Source organism: Micromys minutus (assembly GCF_963924665.1).
Source record: "Micromys minutus genome assembly, chromosome: 15".
NCBI lineage: Eukaryota > Metazoa > Chordata > Mammalia > Rodentia > Muridae > Micromys > Micromys minutus.
Window position 1 is genome coordinate 9,321,865 of NC_137984.1, and position 17,721 is coordinate 9,339,585.

Here is a 17,721-nt window from a genome sequence, read left to right on the forward strand (position 1 = left end):
AAGCATAGAAAAACTTTTTGCCTTCTGTTCCTATAATCCTTAGCCCTAGTTTTTATAATTATTATTCATTTTTACTGTATATTTTATGTATAGCATTTTAGATGTTATCCCTTTATCCCCTCTCACATTCCCCTCACACCTCCCCCTTCCCCTGATTTTATAATGATGCTCCGAACCCAAACCACCAATTTCCACCTCAATGTCCTGTCATACACATACACTGGGGGAAAAAGCCTTCACAGGACCAAGGGTTTCTCCTTTTACTGATGCCAGACAATGCCATCCTCTGCTACACATGTAGCTGGAGCCATGGATTTCTCCATGTGCACTCATTAGTTAGTGGTTTAGTCCCTAAAACCTCTGGGGGGTCTGATTGGTTTATAGTCTTGTTCTTCCTATGTGTTTGAAAACCCTTTCAGCTCCTTCAGTCCTTTCTCTAACTCCTCCATTGGGGTCCTAATGCTCAGTCTGATGTTTTCCTACAAGCATGCTCATATGGATCAGTAAGGCTCTCTCTCACACAGGAGGAATCCATAGCAGGCTCTTGACAGCAAGCACTTCTTGTTATTCAACAACAGTGACTGAGATTTGTGGCTACATGATCACAAGGTGGGGCAGTCTCTGTATTACCTTCCCTTCAGTCCCTTCTCTGCTATTAGTCTCTGTTTGTCCTCCTATGAGTGTTTTGTTCTCCCCTTTTAAGAAGGACTAAAGCATCCACATTTTGGTCTTTCTTTTTGAGCTTCATGTGGTCTGTGAATTGTTTCTTGGGTATTCAAGCTTTTGGCCTCATATCAGTTTATCAATGTGTGCATACAATATGTGTTCATTTGTGACTGGTTTATATGACAGGAGGAATTTCTTTTCTGGTTCAACTATTTGGAGTCATGTAAGCTTCTTGCATGTTCATAGGCAACTCTTTCTTCAGGTTAGGAAAGTTTTCCTTTATAATTTTGTTGAAGATATTTTCTGGCCCTTTAATTTGGAGTCTTTGTGCTCTTCCATACCAATGATCCTTAGGTTTGGTCTTGTCATTTTGTCCTGGATTTTCTGGATTTCTTAGGTTTGGTTTTTCATTTTGCATTTTCTTTAACTATTGTGTCAATATTTTTCGATGGTATATTCTGCCCCTGAGATTCTCTCTTCCTTCTCTTGTATTCTGTTAGATATGCTTGCATTTATGAATACTTATATCTTTTCTAGGTTTTTATCTCCAGGGTTGTCTCAAAATGTTATTTATTATTTCTGTTACTATTTTTAAATTCTTGATGTTATTTTTCAATTTATTTACCTGTTAGGTTGGGTTTTCCTATAACTCTTTACGCAATTTTTGTGTTTCCTGTTTGAGGGCTTCTACTTGTTTACCTGTTTTCTCCTGTATTTCTTTAAAGGAATTATTTATGTATATTTTAAAGTCTTCTAACATCATCATGAAATGCGATTTTAAATCCAAATATTGCTTTTCAAGAGTGATAGGATATTCACTACTTGCTGTTGTGGGAGAACTGGCTTCTGATGATGCCAGGTAGTCTTGGTTTCTGTAGCTTAGATTCTTGTGCTTGCCTCTCTCCATCAGGTTGTCTCTGTTGTTAGTTGGTCTTGCTGTCTCTGACTAGAGCTTTTTCCCCTTCTGAGAGAAGTCTGCCTGTTCCTTCTGTTCCTTTTCCTCTCTGCAGCTTTTCTTTTCCTCTTTCTCTCTTCATTCGGCATATTGCTCCCTAAGTGTTTTTTTTTTTTTTTTTTTTTTTTTTTTTTTTTTTTTTTTTTTTTTGTTACCTATACTTTCTAGTTATTCCTCTCTGCATGTTCTTTTCCTGTTCTGATGTCAAAACAATGCTCTCACTCTCAATGGCTTTTCTTTCAATGCTATACCTTTACTTCTAAGTTTTTCTTGAGCTCAGTTCTGTCAAAAATGTTCTCTTACATCACAATTAAAAAAAATAAAAAACTTCAGTTCTGTTCTAAAATGTTCTGCTCAGATATGTTTAAAAGTGTTCTGTCTAAAAAGTTTTTTTTTTTCAGCTCTGTCTGATTCTTCTCTTTTACCTCAGCACTTATATGTCTGTCAGAATACATGAGTACATGGTAAAAAGTTCATCACAAGTTTTCATTAATTCAAGTCATAAATCGATTAAGAAGTTTACAACAGACAGTTAATATCAATATCCATTGGGACTATTTATCTGTTTAAACAGTCATCACCTTTTACAGCTCCACAGGTTCATTCGGAGTTAAAAACCATAAAAAAGTTATTAGTGAATGTTTGTATAGTTAAACCAAGCCAATATTTTATTTTCTGTCCTAGCACCTACAATATGTCATTAGTTGCCTTTTATAACCTCTTGGAATGTGTTAGAAAGTTGTAGAATAGAAAGTCTGAGAACTATATAGAAGCAATTAACTGGTGACACATGGGAGACTGGCAGAGTTCACTTCAGTTTTGACTATCAGAAGAGACCTAGTAGAAGTCCCAATATAAAAGAGCTTAATAAATACTGATATAATTTTAGGATTTTTTATAGAATCAGCAATAAGATTTATGAAGTCATCTATTTGTCTACATAGCATCACTGTAAGATAGTACATCTTGGTATTTCTGATGAGATCTATTCAAAAGAAGGTAGGCCAATACCTAGTAATTATTATACATGTAATAATAACAGTAAAACATATTAATAAGAGAAATATTTCCTGAAATGATTTTACAATGGCCCTTGTTTATCAGAGCTTGTTTGTAGATTTTAACCTAAGGTAAATTCATCTCAGGAAGATCACCTGCTAGTCATTAGCTTGTTCTATGATGGCCTCTGACAGACTTGTGAAAAAAATTAAAACATGTTTACTGTAGGGTCATTGAAAAATAAACTAAGAACCCACAAAAATTATATTAAAAATGATAGCTTTCTCTTCTTTTTCTTGTTAGTCTATTTCACTTGTCCTGCCTTCTACACTTCTTTTTTTAAAAAGCTAAACCATTTCTTGCCACTGGTAAGGTAATGTTATAGAAATGAACTACAGCTGGCTAGTTCCCAGAAGTTAAAGGTGACCTACTTGCTCCTGTAGTTTTATCTTTCAAGAGAGCCGTTTTGCCTACTTTTGAACTGGAGAAAAGTTTCTGCCACTCTCTAAAGATGATCTCATGGCAGGCAGCGTGATTCACTCAGGAATGTATCTGCTCATGTTTTGGAGTTTCTTTCTTCAGTCTCTCACAGTCCTGATCTTTGCCTCAACTCTTCCTTCATGCATTTCATTCACTTTGTTTTAGTCATTGTTTCCATTCACAGATATTTATAGGTTTTGTTACAGGAGTGAGTCTGTGGATCATTCTAGTCTATTGCATTGAAGGAATGGAGAATATTGATATTTTACTGCTGCCATTTTTTCAGAATCCTCCATAGAAATTGTGTTTTCATTACCATATTCTATCATAACAAAGCATTTCAGACTCCATACCCTACATGGTGAATTTTAACTGACAATAGACACTCCTGTACAAGTCTCACCTGCTTAAGTCTTCTCCCCAAATGAGTATAAGATAAATTATCTTTCTTATCTTTGAGCTCAGAAACTCAGTAATAAGGTCTGTTCTCCTGTGTTGTTTGTTTGGTGAATAAACTCTGAGTTATGCAATGAGACATATCATCAGAACTACTAATGGCTGAAAATAGTTATTTTTCTCCAAGTCTGATATTAACTGAACATTATCATACACTTGTAATTAAAAAGAGAAGCATTATCTGCTGTAAATTTAAACTATTTTAAAAGCTAAATGTATGACTGAAAAGTTAGAGTATCTGACTATAGAATCCTAAATTTTTATCATGTAGAGACTGATTTTGGGGGGGAATAGAATCTTGAAAATAGTAGTATCAATTTTTTGACATAATGAAATTAATATCAAATTTCTACAAATTGTTTGATGAGTCAGTAGCTTCTGATACTGGGGCCTCAACTCCTGAAATATTCAAATAAAGCAACATAAATTTGGAAAAATTACTTGATATGTCTAGGCTTGTGTTGAACTTTTGTATTAAAATATTTAGTTTAAAATTTGGGAATATTAAATAATATAAAATATTATATATATACATATACACACATATACACATACCCATATACATATATATAAAATTGGTGCATAATGAAGATTATTGATCATTTAGTTCCAGTGGGTATGAGGGTAATAATGGAACTGATCATTCACACAAATCTGCTACTTTCCCAGGTAGGGACAAATTCCGCATTGGTATCAATGTGAGTAAAATTTTTAAATTAGTTATTAGAGAGAATATGTTTTTCTTTCTGCCTCTTAGGTTTGGTTTGAAACCATCTTAAATTTTTGAGCAAATGTAGCTAAATTCACTCTGTTCTACAAGCTAACCATGAATATAATTTGACTGAAGTCTTAGGTGTACCAGCTACATGAATAGCATTCTGAATAGTCCTCTTCTCTTTGCTGATCCTGAGAAGTTCGGTGTAGAGGTGAATTTGGTGAAATGTTTGCCATTGTTCCTTATTAGTCTCTGGGTCACAGTTAATAGGGCTCATTCGTTTCTGGATGATATTAAGTTATTCTGACAGTGCCCTTAATACAGTTGTTTCACTCTCAGTGACAGCGTGGATACTCTGAATGAACTACATAATGCTTATTCAACATTCTTGGCTTCCCTCAGTGATGTGTGCACAATTCCAAATATGAGCAGCCTCTGCATACTTTATTATTCCCTGGTGTCATGTTCAAGAAAGCTGTGTCTATTTTAACTGTATCAGGTAATTTACTTTAAACCTCATGATCATTTTGAGTAACAGAATGCATAAGAGGAGCCTCTCCTACCTAAAGGCTTAGATAAACTAGCTGCTAACTATAGTTTTGGATGACAAAAGATATGTCACATTTCTTGGGAAAATATAAACTCATTGAATATAATATTGTACTAGCTTCTTATACACAATTCAGAAAGTCAGTTGAAGAGTAATTTGAAGCATCAAATATATATATATAGTAATATATATATAGTAATAGAAAAAAATACATTGAACCTACTGGAATAAGAGGAGTGAAAAATAAAAAAAAAAAATAGTCAAGGTTAAACTTCCTTTGTGTTTGGGCCTAAGGATACTAGATGGGTAATAATGAATATTTCTTGGAACTGTAGAAATCTAAATAGGTTTCTATCAAAGAAAAGATGCACTAACTGTGTGGATAGCAACTCATACAATATCTAGGTTGATTTTATTTATTTACTGTGTTTTCTGAGAGTAAATGGAGCTGTTATGAACATCGCAGGGGAAATTTGTATATTTAAAATTGTGGAAAAGTTAATCTTGATTGTTAATTTGACTAGATTGGAACTTGTCTTGTGATTGTGGAATCATGTGTCTTAGTGTCTGTGAATTCAGTTAAAATCACCTAGACAGGAAAGATGTGTTCACAATGTTGACAGTACCATGCCATAGGCTGGATGCACACATGAAATAAAGAGGAAAAAAGAGACTCAGCTATCAAAAATGTCCTTTTCTTTTCCTATCATCTATCTCCCATGAGGTGACTACCCTTGGTTAGATGCCCATATTACCCTGATGCCCATACATACTCAAGTCCAGCACCTTAGGGCTAACTGATAATGTAGTAAAATTTCATGTTAAAAAGTTGTCCTCTGTGTACGTTATTTCCAACTACAACTGACTTAAAGTAGGGAAGACAAAATTGACCACCCATGCCATCACTATGAGGTCCTTATCTTGTATCATCTTTTCTACTGTATTTTGCTATTACATTTATTTATTTGTTTATTCCAATATCAGCATCTCCTCTCTTAGAACCCACTCACACAGAGCCTCCCACCATTCCACCCTCTTCTACTCCTTTGAGAAGAGAGAGCCCCCTTCTAAATATCAACTCCACTATCGCCCAATCCCCCTGCAGGACTATCCCCTTGCTCTTCCACTGAGGCCAGACAAGGCTTTCAATATAGGGCGGTGGGATCCACAGGAAGGCAGGCAACAGATTCAGGGAAATCCCCTGCTCCTATTGTTGGGGAACCTGCATTAAGACCAAGCTGTTCATTTGCTACATATGTGAAGGGACCTATGTCCAGCCCATGCTTGCTCTTAGTTCGTGATTCAGTCTCTGGGAGCCTGCAAGGTTCAGGTTAGTTAACTCTGTTGTTCTTCCCGTGAAGACCATGTGGGTCCCTAAATCCTTCCCCCGACTCTTCCTTAAGACTTCAGGAGATCCATCTAAAGTTTGGCCATAGTTCTATGAATCTCTTTTCATTGGCTGCAGAGAGGAGCCTCTAAGAGAACAGTTTTGCTAGCCTGCAAGTATAAGGGAGTATCATTAGTAGTGTCAGGGATTATTTCTTCTTTTTTTAATTGAACAACTTTTAAAAAAAAACATAAGTGTACATATTTTAAAAGCATTTTTACATAAAAGTATATGAATACATTTTTGTCAGCACTGGATTTTTTAAAGGTTTGATAGTATGCATCAAAATCTTATAATTACAATGAGCATAAAGTACATGTAAAACAAGATGTAACCTGGAAATTGTCAAAGTTTTCCTGGTGTGTAAAGACTAAGCATAATGGTTTTTCATTTTCTTTTCTTTTTTTTTTTTTTTTGGTCTTTGTTTTACTTGAGCTTCACACAGTCTGTGAGTTGTTTCTGGAGTGTTCAGAGCTTTCTGGGGTTAGTATCCCATTATCAGTGACTGCATATTATGTCTGTTCTTTGTGACTGGGTTATCTCACTCAGGATGTTATTCTCTAGATGCATCCATTTTCCTAAGAATTCCGTAAAGTCATTGTTTCTGATAGCTGAGTAGTACTCCATTGTGTAAATATACCACAATTTTTGTATCCATTCTTCTACTGAAGGACATCTGGGTTCTTTACAGCTTCTAGCTATTATAAATAGGGCTGCTATGAACATTGTGGTGCATGTGTCTTTGTTAAATGTTGGAGCTTCTCTGGGGTATATGCCCAGAAGTGGAATAAATGGGTCTTCAGGTAGTACTATGTCCAATTTTCTGAGGAACCACCAGACTGATTTCCAGAGTGGTTGTACCAGTTTACAACCCCACCATCAGTGAAGAAATGTTCTTTTTCCTCTGCATCCTCACCAGCATCTCTGTCATCTGAATTTTTTATCTTACCCATTCTGGTTGATGTGAGGTGGAATCTGAGGGTTGTTTTGATTTGCATTTCCCCCGATGATGACTAAGTACGTCAAGCACTTCCTTAGATGCTTCTCAGCCATTAGATCTTCCTCAATTGAGAACATTTTTTTAGCTCTGTACACCATTTTTAATAGGGTTGCTTAATTCTCTTGGTGCTAGTTTTTTGAGTTTTTTGTATTCCTTGGATATTAGGACTCTATCATATGTGGGCTTGGTAAAGATCTTTTCCCAATCTGTTGGCTGCCATTTTGTTTTCTTGACAGCGAATGGCATGATTCTCAAATTGAGGCAGCCATGGGTTGACCATTCTGTTTGTCTCTGCTATTTGTCCCTGCATATCTGTAGGCAGGTCATAATTTGAGTCTAATATTTTGTGGTTTAATCATCCTGATCCCGCTCACCAATTCCTCCTGGGGGGAGATCAAGAGGTAGTCATTCCGAATCCATCCTCTCATTGCAATTCTCCTATAACTCTATACTTAGGAAAGTAGAGGCAGAAAGACCAAGTGTCTAAGTTTACCTTTAGTTACATTGGGAACTTGAGGTAAGTCCAAGCTCTCTGACATCACCTCAAAAATATACAAATTATCAACCCCCTCCCAATAATTTTCCTTTGATTTGACATAGCCAGTTCTCACCTTGTGCTAACTGTCAGACATATTCCGTTTTCACTCTACAGCGTGCCCTTCCCTCTGCCATACATATATACATTTATTCTTTTCTATCATTCCCAGTGCCTTGTTTGCTTCCTGGAACTTCCATATAACCATACTTTGATAAGCATTTTCTCAGTGATCCGCTACCCTTCCATCAGTTTTAACTCCCTTACACCTGGATTTCCTTACTCCACATAGTTTTCAAATACATGAGTTAAATTTCATCATGGAACTAGGAGTTGCAAAGCTCAGTGACTATACCTAGCACTTCTGCAACATTCTTAGCTGTGCATTAACTGCCTTTCTAGAAATGCTTTCCCTTCTTGACCCTGGGAAAGGATGATATGCAAAAATCAATAAGGGTGACCTTATCTGTGACTCCTTATACTGGGGATATGACACCTAAAGAGACCTCCTCCCGTAGCCAGGTAAGAACCCCAGTGGAGTAACAGACACACCAACCTATCCAAAAACCTTTCAACCCCAAATTTATCCTATCTATAAGGAATGCAGGCATGGGAGTGGAGGTGAGGATTAGAAACATTTGATGTCATGCTTCCCATACTTCATGCCTCTGCTCTTAGAGAAGTTTAGTGCAGCCATATCTACACCTATTTTTCAAGCAATAATGTTTGACCCAGAAGGTGCATTTATTATTAGAGAGACATGTAAAACACACACACACACACACACACACACACACACACAATACACACACACAATACACACACACACAATACACACACATGCACACACACACCTTTAAGTATGGTATTTTCCTTTTGAGAAAACAAAAAGCACTAAGTCTGTCATTTATTTTTCATTTTTCTCTAGAAGATTCCAAAGATGCACCAGCTTCAAAGAAAGGGAAAGGTGAGCTTATTACCTATTGGCTATATATACATTTTCTCTTAAGGATGCAATGTTTTAGTCTAATGTTCTTGATCTTATATTCATTGGCATCTCTAAGCAACATTTATGTGATAGAAATAATTTGATATTTTTACAATTTTATAAACTATGCAAATCTTTGTGTATTAGAAAGCAAGTAGGAGAGAATTATTTAAAAGTGGTTATTAGATATATTTATTGGTAAATATTCAAAAGCATCCTTTTAACATCATTATGTATAAAGATAACTTCATCAAGTAGTGAAAATCTCTTATTTTATTAGGAGCTGCTTTAAAAAAGTTACCTACAATAAAAGCTCTTTCATAAAGGGAGAAAACAGAATTAAAAGAGAGAATAAGACTTGGACACACATACATATACACATATATACATACATACATATACATAAACATAATACACACATATACATACATGCAGCATATACATATACCACATACACATATATATATACTATACACACATACCACACACTTACACATACATACACCATTCACACACACAGCCCATCCTAATGCTTCTCTTAGAAAGTCATCTTTCTTTCCTATCAGAAAAAAAATCTACTACTGACCTATCCTTTCCCTTTTCCAATTTTCAGTTAAAATAGAATATGCAAAATCTGAATAAATAAAACAAGTAGTACAGAAAATCAAAAGATTGCTCAAGAATATTTTGTTAGTGTTATTTCTGATTTAAAATTACTTCCACAGGACTTCATATGTGCCTGCAAATCAGAATGTGTAAAAGACCAGTTGATTTTAATAATATAACTTAGATACAATTTATGTCTCTGATTTTCACTTCAGATTAAATGTCTCATTTCTCTAATTTCATTGAGATATATTTATTAGATGCAAATTGTATGTAATGATTTATTATACATATGCATTGAGATATAAATATAATAATTAGGCTAATTAACATATGAATTGGGAGAGCTAACCTTTATAGTAAGAACTTTTTATTTGTGGTCTTACAGATTCATGCATGTGTGTGTGTATATGTGTGTGTGTCTTATGGCTTTATGTGTACTTTTGTGTACACATGCATAGGTTCTTGCAGGTGTGGGCACATGCTTGGTGAAGCCACACATTCATATCAGTACTTTCCAACATAGCTCTCCACCTTGTTTGTGAGCAGGTACTCATTAATTTGGGAAGACTAACTGTCAGCATGCTCTAGTAATTTTCCTGCTTCTTCATCCCTAGGGTTACAATTATAGTTGGGCACCACCACACGTTACAATTATTTTGGCCACCTAGACGCAAACCCTCATACTTACACATACTTTAACAACTGAACCATACCACCAGGTGTTGTCTTAGAAAAGTTTAAGCACCAATAAGGACATGTTCTGATCATGCACTCCCAAGTGGAGCTGCTGAATATTATTTGACAGATAAATTTTTCAGGGTTTTGAAAATCTCTGTAACATTTTTTTCTGGTGAGTAATCAACTGATTTTTCAACCAAGAAAGTGAAAATTCTTCTTTTTTCTATAAATTATTTTTATTCAGTATTATTTTATAGTGGTCATCCTGATATGTGTTTTTATAATGACTCTTCATTTTTGTTTCCTTTAGAAGACCCCAAAGATGTCTCACATTCAAAGAAAGATAAAGGTGCGTTCCTTACTGCTTGTTCATTTGCACACATTCTCTCAAGGACAGCATTCTGCCGCTATTTTTTATTTGTTACAGTCTAATATTATTGGTCCTGCTATAGTGATAGGCATTTGTGAGCAATGTATATATGATTTATTCACTTTTTAATAACACTATTAGTTCCAAATAATTTTCAATTGCTTTTGGAAGAAAAGCTAGACTGACATTACTTGCAAATACTTATCAGGTATAATATATATATATATATATATATATATATATATATATATATATATACATACATATTTACTTTACAAAAATATTGTATTAATGATAAAAATTATCACTTCATGAGTACAAACCTATTATTTCATCAAAAATTGATTTTATTAAAAAAAGTCATCTATAATAAGAGACCTACTCTAAAGGAAGTAAACAGAGAAGGAAGGATACACAGACACACAGACACACACACACACACACACACACACACACACACACACACACACACTGTGGCTCATGCACTCAGAAAAATTTCCTACCTCCAGATGTCTAATGTTAACTAAAAATGTCCCAAAGCCTGACTTAAGATAGTGAGAGCTGGAACTAGCCAGTTCATTTTATTCAGTGTTATTTGCTGAAGGACTCTTAGCTTCTGACTTTGGAACTTCTATAGTACAAACATTTCTTCTTCTAATAGATTCTTCTTATATATTCTGTGGATAGAAAGAGTTGACCTCTTCTTAATGGTATGAAAGTGTAAGTTCTGTAACTTTTACTGAACTTTATTAAAAAGTGAATATTGTCTTTAGTAAAGACACAGTTAAATAAATGGAAATTCATGCCTTGCAAAATCAAATTTAAATTTAATCTCGTAATGAAATGTGTTAATAAAATGTATATATTGTAGATAAGACTTTAAAAATAAATGGATTCCTTTTAAAACTAAAATAGGTCTATTACATTTTCTGTCAGTTCCACTAAGGCAAATAAATATTCAAAGAAACCAAATAATTATTATAAAATAACACCTGTATTTCTATACTGATTATAACACTTTACATATAGTATAGAATGAACCGATATGCCAGGTTGTTAATGAAATTTAAAGGAATTGTGGCATGTACATACAATTGGTTATAATTTATCTAAAAAAACAACAACAATACCAATAGAATAAAAAGCAAGCAAACAAGAAATGTGGGATTTGATAACTGTGTTAAGTGACATAAAGCAAATGCCACCTAGTATCACTAAGATCATAAAAGCAAATTTGAGTTGCATACAAGAACAGAGTGGAACATTTGTGAGAAACTGGAGAAAAACAAAAAGAAATAAAGAAGCTAAGTAACACCAAAACCCACAAAAGAATAATTCTGGTTTCCCATAATACTCTTGAGTAATACTTTTTAAAACAGTTTATGTGATATTTTGAAATACCAAAAGAACAGAAAAACTCACCAGTACATAAGGATGATCACCTTCTAAAGAGAATAATTTAATTAAGGCTACTTCTTCCTATCTAATGCCTGAGCAGCAAAGACTGCATCTCAGTAAATGAGGTCAGTCCACCACCATTCTACATCCCAGGCAACAGGGCCAGTAGAATTGCCAAGAGCTTGCTTCTGTATCTAAGTCTTCTATATCTAAGTTTTTACAATGAAAGTCTGAAATGAATCTAAATAAAAACGTGGAGTGTCACTAAATATTGTGCTCAAATATAGAAGTCACCAAGCCAAGTGTATTGTACAGAGCTCTGCATGGATTAATAATTCCCTTTTACTTTTTTATTGCTAGAAGTAACTGATGATGCACCTTCTCCTAAGAAGCAAAAAAGTAAGTTTATAATAAAATTGAAAACCACTAACTCCCCCAATAATAAAGATACTAGTTAGATAATTAAACTTCAGAGACTTCAAAACAGAATTAATAGAAAACAATTTTTGGCACTGATCTGATGAAGAACTTCAAAGTTGACCATTCATATTCCAAATAGAAACTTGTCATTTTTGTCTCAGTCAGAGGCATAGCGTTGTGATGACCTGAACTAATGTTTGAAGTGCCATTTATCGTAAGCTATGTGGGAGAGCTCTGATCCTGGGTTCTCTATCTGAATATTGCGTAAATGTGTGTTCCTGTATGCTCTGTATTAGATCAGTAGTAATGTGCTGAAATTCTTTAAATCAAGTTAAACAATATGGAAATATATTTAAGCAATTCAGTTTCTTGGATTCACTCCTGAAATTCTAAGTTCCTTTTGACATTCCTGAAAATTTGGTAATCTTTTAAGAGTCAGTGTCTGGAATCATTGATTCTAGCATGTAGTCAGTATTCACATGGAGTTCCAGAACTTGATCCTCAAGATTCTTGCTATCTCAGGGCTTCTGAGTGAGTCCTATCTTTTCAGATTGTAAACAAGACAGACACACAAACACACACACACACACACACACACGCACACACACACACACACACACACACATAAATAAACACCCCCCACACAAATCATCACTACACAGACTACAGCCAACAATTTTTAAAATAGATCCAAAAGGCCATCACACATGATGATTTAAATAATTAAACATTTATTTGAGAAAATAATTGTTGTAGGATTTTAGTGGTTTTCTACATGTCTTCTGAAGGAAGTTGCATATGTGGCTTATTATATAAGAGGTTTGGATACCCACCATTCTCCCAATGTTACTGGTGATACTGGCATGGCCACACAAGAGCACATCACTGGAATGCTTCATACAATCAGAGTTTGAAAAATACAGAGTTGGAGCATAAACAATCTTGATCTAATAATTTCATATATCAATGAAAAATACATTAAAAAGCGATTATGATCTGAACTGCCACGATTTTGCAATTGAACAACTATTGTTAATAATATCAATTAAATTGCATCAATAGTTGAAACCTCTTACTTCATAGGCAAAGCATTAAAAAAGAATGCAATGGGTAGAAAATGTCAATACTACTTTCCTGTTGACTATGTCTTGCCAGTATGAGAAATTGGAAAAAAAAAGTGTGGAAAGTCACTGGATTGTTTCTTATGCAAATATAAATTAGGTCAAAATAAAAAGAAATGTAATTGAATGTTTCCAGGAATGGTGGCTCATGTTTCTACTATCATTCCAGAAACTAAGGTATTGTAATTGCCTTTAGTTCAAAACCACTCTGTGCCAGACTCACTAAGTAGCCCAGACTAGCCATTGTTATAGAGAAAAAAATTCCTCATAGGAGAAAAATAAAATTAATAGTAGGATTAAAAATAAATTAAATATTTGTGAATATTATTTAGTAAAAATTTCTTCTTGTGGAATTTATTATATGAAACATTATTTCACATGTTCATTTTAAAATAGCAGTTTTACATTCCATTCTTTATGTATCTTTAATGTAGATTCTAAGTTATTTTAGAGCTAATGAACTATTATTTTATGCTAATAGTTCTTTCAATTTGAGTTAGATGCATATGCCAGCACAGTTTGTGCATCTGGAAAGGTTCAAATTAGATAGACCTTCATGAAGATACTCTTGAATTTCATCACCAGTGGTTTATTTCTTCTTGACTCTGGAAGCATTTTGCTACCTCCATCTCCTATACATGAGCTGCTACAGTTTCAACTGATTTAGGAAAAGAGGACTTGTGCCAAGTTACAACAAAAAAGAAAAACAAGCTAATTTCTGAAAACCCAGTTATTGAGGCAAGGCAATGTCTCTTCACTGGAATCTGAAGATGCCCTTAATGGGACTCATACCTATAATCTCAGGAGTTGGGAGGCTGAGGAGAAAGAAATTTTGTGAGACCAGCCAAAGAAGTATTAATAATATTAATACTTGATTCACCTTTTTTACCATACTTCAATCCATTCATGCAAATCTGGCCATCTTTCCATCTCCTGCATATCATTCTTTTCAATCAGAATTTTCCTATAAGCCTTCAGCAAAATGTCTGGTATTGTTTGCAATGTTTTACATGGAGATGATCGAAAACAGCACAGAGTCAGTAAGTGTCTATGATTATAGACGAGGTATTTGATCTCTTTACACAGCTGCCTCCAGGGAACCTGTTTCAATATCCACAGGTCAGGTTCTGCCCTCTGCCTCACATAATATTCTGCACCATGCTCCTTAAAAAGAATTAAGTTTATTTTAGGTGGAGGTGAGGAAGAAGACACCATATTAGGAATTGATTTCCGTGTTCCATCAGGTGGAACCTAGTACTTCAACTTAGGTAGTCAATGTGGATAGTGAGAACCTTTACACACTCACTGGCATGGTGCCATATTCATCTCATTTTTCTGTAATTTTATGTGTTACATATCTGCCTTGGAACACTGCCTGAAGAAGAGAACAGGCTTTCTCAATAGATCTCATGCCTACAGAATAAAGATAAATGGAATAACTCACTACTTTAGGACTCACAGATTCTCTAGGACATTATTAAACACACATACACACACACACTCACACACCACATTCTATGTTAATTCACTTATTTTTCATTATCCCATCATGGTTCATGTTCTTTTGATTTTATGTATAAATAAGCCAAGGCATAATGAAACACAGTTTTCACCCATTGTCAGGTACAATGTCTATTGTGGTGTACAGCCTTGATGTGCCTCTTGTGTTGCTATAAAAGTACTAATTGTTTATATCAAAAATCACACTCTTTCTCAGGTCCCATCAGTTTCTTCCAATGTGTCTACTTGGATGGCTACAATGGCTATGGTTTTCAGTTTCCTGTCACTCCTGCCCAAAACCGAGGAGAGAATCCTGACAAATCAAATTCTCCAGGACAAAAGCAGCAAGAACAATAAACAATAAATACATGACCCTGACAACTGCTTTAACATGCTGAAAGTGAAATCTTCTCTTTTGTTCATAGTGGCACAGATAATCAAATCTATCCAGAGATGAGGTTTCGTTGTAAATATCTTGCCTGTCATAAAGAGGTGGCTTGAACAAAGGGGTTGACTAATAAGCACATGTTTTGAGGGTCAAATACTTGAGAATCTTTTGTGTCTTTTGCTATTGGAGAGGTACCTACATTAAACTTGTTCTACTCATTATAAGATAGTATGCCTGTTAAAGTTTACTTTAAATGTAATTGGTCTAATTTCAAAATGAGATTTATGACTTTAGGTAGATAATTTTTAAATTTGTAACATAGACTGTATTCTAATTTTAAATAGTATAGGAGCATATATACAAGTTATTCTTCTGCATCATGTAGGTGGACTCAGTTTGCCTCCCCCAGAAAAAAAATTATGTGTGTCATTATATTCACTACTGTTTCTTGTTCAGTTTTGGCAAGGCTCTACATAGGTATATATTACACCAGAGTGCTCTAACTCCCTTGCCATATTCTTAATGATTAGATTATCTAACAGATAGTTCATGACAAACAATAAGTACTTGTTGGAACTTATCTCTGAGGTCATCTTGAGCTATGCTTAAGACATTCTCTCTTGTGCACATACACTTGCAGTTAAGCAGGTCTGGTTACTCACTTGTTTAATATGCAAGTTAATGAAATATGAATTTTTCACATTTTATCCAGATTGTGCCCCAGGAAATCCATCACCTGGGTGAAGGTTTAGATCAAACAGTAACTGTGGTTGACCAATACAAGCATAGATTTACTTCTCATCTTTTCTGTGAGATTAAGTGTCTTCTTTTTCAAATGGAAACCATACAAATGCCATAAAAGTTTAAGTGAGATATTTTGGGCCTAGATATGTTCATGAGATGTCTTTCTTTTGCCTAATCGAGCATTAAGGCCAGTTAAATGCATGGCAATTTTTAACTTACTTGTCTAGGCATCACTGAAAATAACTGTTGACAATGTTCATCTTCTTGATAATACAATACTTGATATTAAAGAACTTTTCTTATCAACTTTAGAAGACATGATTTTACTTTTTCATCATGTTTTCAGTTGTAGTTGAACTTGTGACAAATTAACTCAGAAAATAACTTGAGTTACCATTTCCGGAACTATCATAAACTCAGCCAATGCTGAGCTACTTACTGACTTTGCGAACTAGCCATGTAATTGTTTTTTCAAGTACTGCAGCCAAACACAGTTCTTGAGGTCCAAGACAAAGGTCCTTCCTATCAATATTCAGGTAGGATGTGGATCATACACTTAGTATTAGTGATGGAATGTTGGTGACTCGTAAGAAAGTTAGCTTCAAAGAGATGCTGACAGACTGAATTCATACCACAAAAACCAACACTCAGATGAACTAGGTTGATGGCGCCATTAATCTAGTTAATTAAGGGGAAGGAGAACATAACTGACCAGACCATATGATATCAAAGTCACTTCATCCAGCAGTTCAAATGTACAAGGAAAACAGTGGATAAAGTGCACTTTCAGTCATACCAATTCCAGAGAACAAATGTGATCGTTGTGTTAAAAGACATACTACAGCATGGGTTAGTCAATGACTACATACTATGCACCTAGTCTTTCTATTCTATGTCAGATAATAGACCATGTAACATAATACAGCAAAAGTTCTTACTTCATGTTATTCTGGCACAGCAAATGACATTCAAAAATGCATTATATGTATTGGGTCTGTATCTCCAGGTTTCAAATCAACATCAAAGCAAATAACTCAGTACTTAAAGAGTTACTCTGGAGACAGATGAAGTTCCTTAATGTGGATTTGTTTGAAAACATTTTTTTGAAACAATGGTTTTAGAAGTTACAGTAATTTTATCTCTACCAATTTATAATTATCATCATCTATTTTCTTTAAAACGAATTGAAAACATGTAGCAGATATTATTGTAAATTTAGATGTGAATTACAGAAAATAATTGTGGTATAATTAATATTTACAAAAATTGTTAAAGTTCATGTAAAATTTAATGTTGAATATGATGTTAAAATATTATCTAAACTGTCATCTGTTTGCACCTTTACATTAATAAAAGACTTCTGACCCTTGAGTTTAATGGATTGTATTTTAAAATAAAAAGGATGAATAATTAATTTTTTATTTAAAAATTTTCTTCATGGTTTATGCCATATTTATCAAGATGTATAAGTGATTGCTTAATTTTTTGGCTTTGTCTAGTGGGGTTGAATCCTCGCTACTCCTGCATACTCCCATCTTGGTTCTTGAAAATATACAAAAATAGAAATGTTTATTTTAGCGCATGTTTTCTTATTTCTTTGTAGTTATACAACTTCTGTTCATCAAATTTCAAATATTGCCAAATTTCTTTTGTGTGTTTTTCTCATGAAAATGACCTCTCTGTGGATGTTATCTGATATACTCTTGTCTAAACTCTTCAGGGAAATATTTCAGAATTGTTACTGCATATTTAAGAACTCTGC

At 34.3% G+C, this 17,721-nt stretch overlaps 1 protein-coding gene across 6 annotated transcripts in view; it reads left to right on the plus strand.

Moving 5' to 3' along the window:
• Positions 1-17,330, plus strand: part of TRDN (triadin) — a 357,916-nt gene extending 340,586 nt beyond the window's left edge. The window contains exons 33-36 of one of the 6 annotated variants that reach the window (XM_080929340.1): positions 8,672-8,710; positions 10,332-10,367; positions 12,147-12,185; positions 15,045-17,330. In XM_080929340.1, coding sequence (XP_080785466.1) covers positions 8,672-8,710; positions 10,332-10,367; positions 12,147-12,185; positions 15,045-15,184 — 254 coding nt within the window. In that variant the 3' untranslated portion in view covers positions 15,185-17,330. Of the gene's footprint in view, positions 1-8,671; positions 8,711-10,328; positions 10,368-12,146; positions 12,186-15,044 lie in introns of all 6 variants that reach the window. The other 5 variants (XM_080929339.1, XM_080929343.1, XM_080929341.1 and 2 more) reach the window with 5 other exon arrangements.
• The last annotated feature ends 391 nt before the right edge of the window (positions 17,331-17,721 follow it).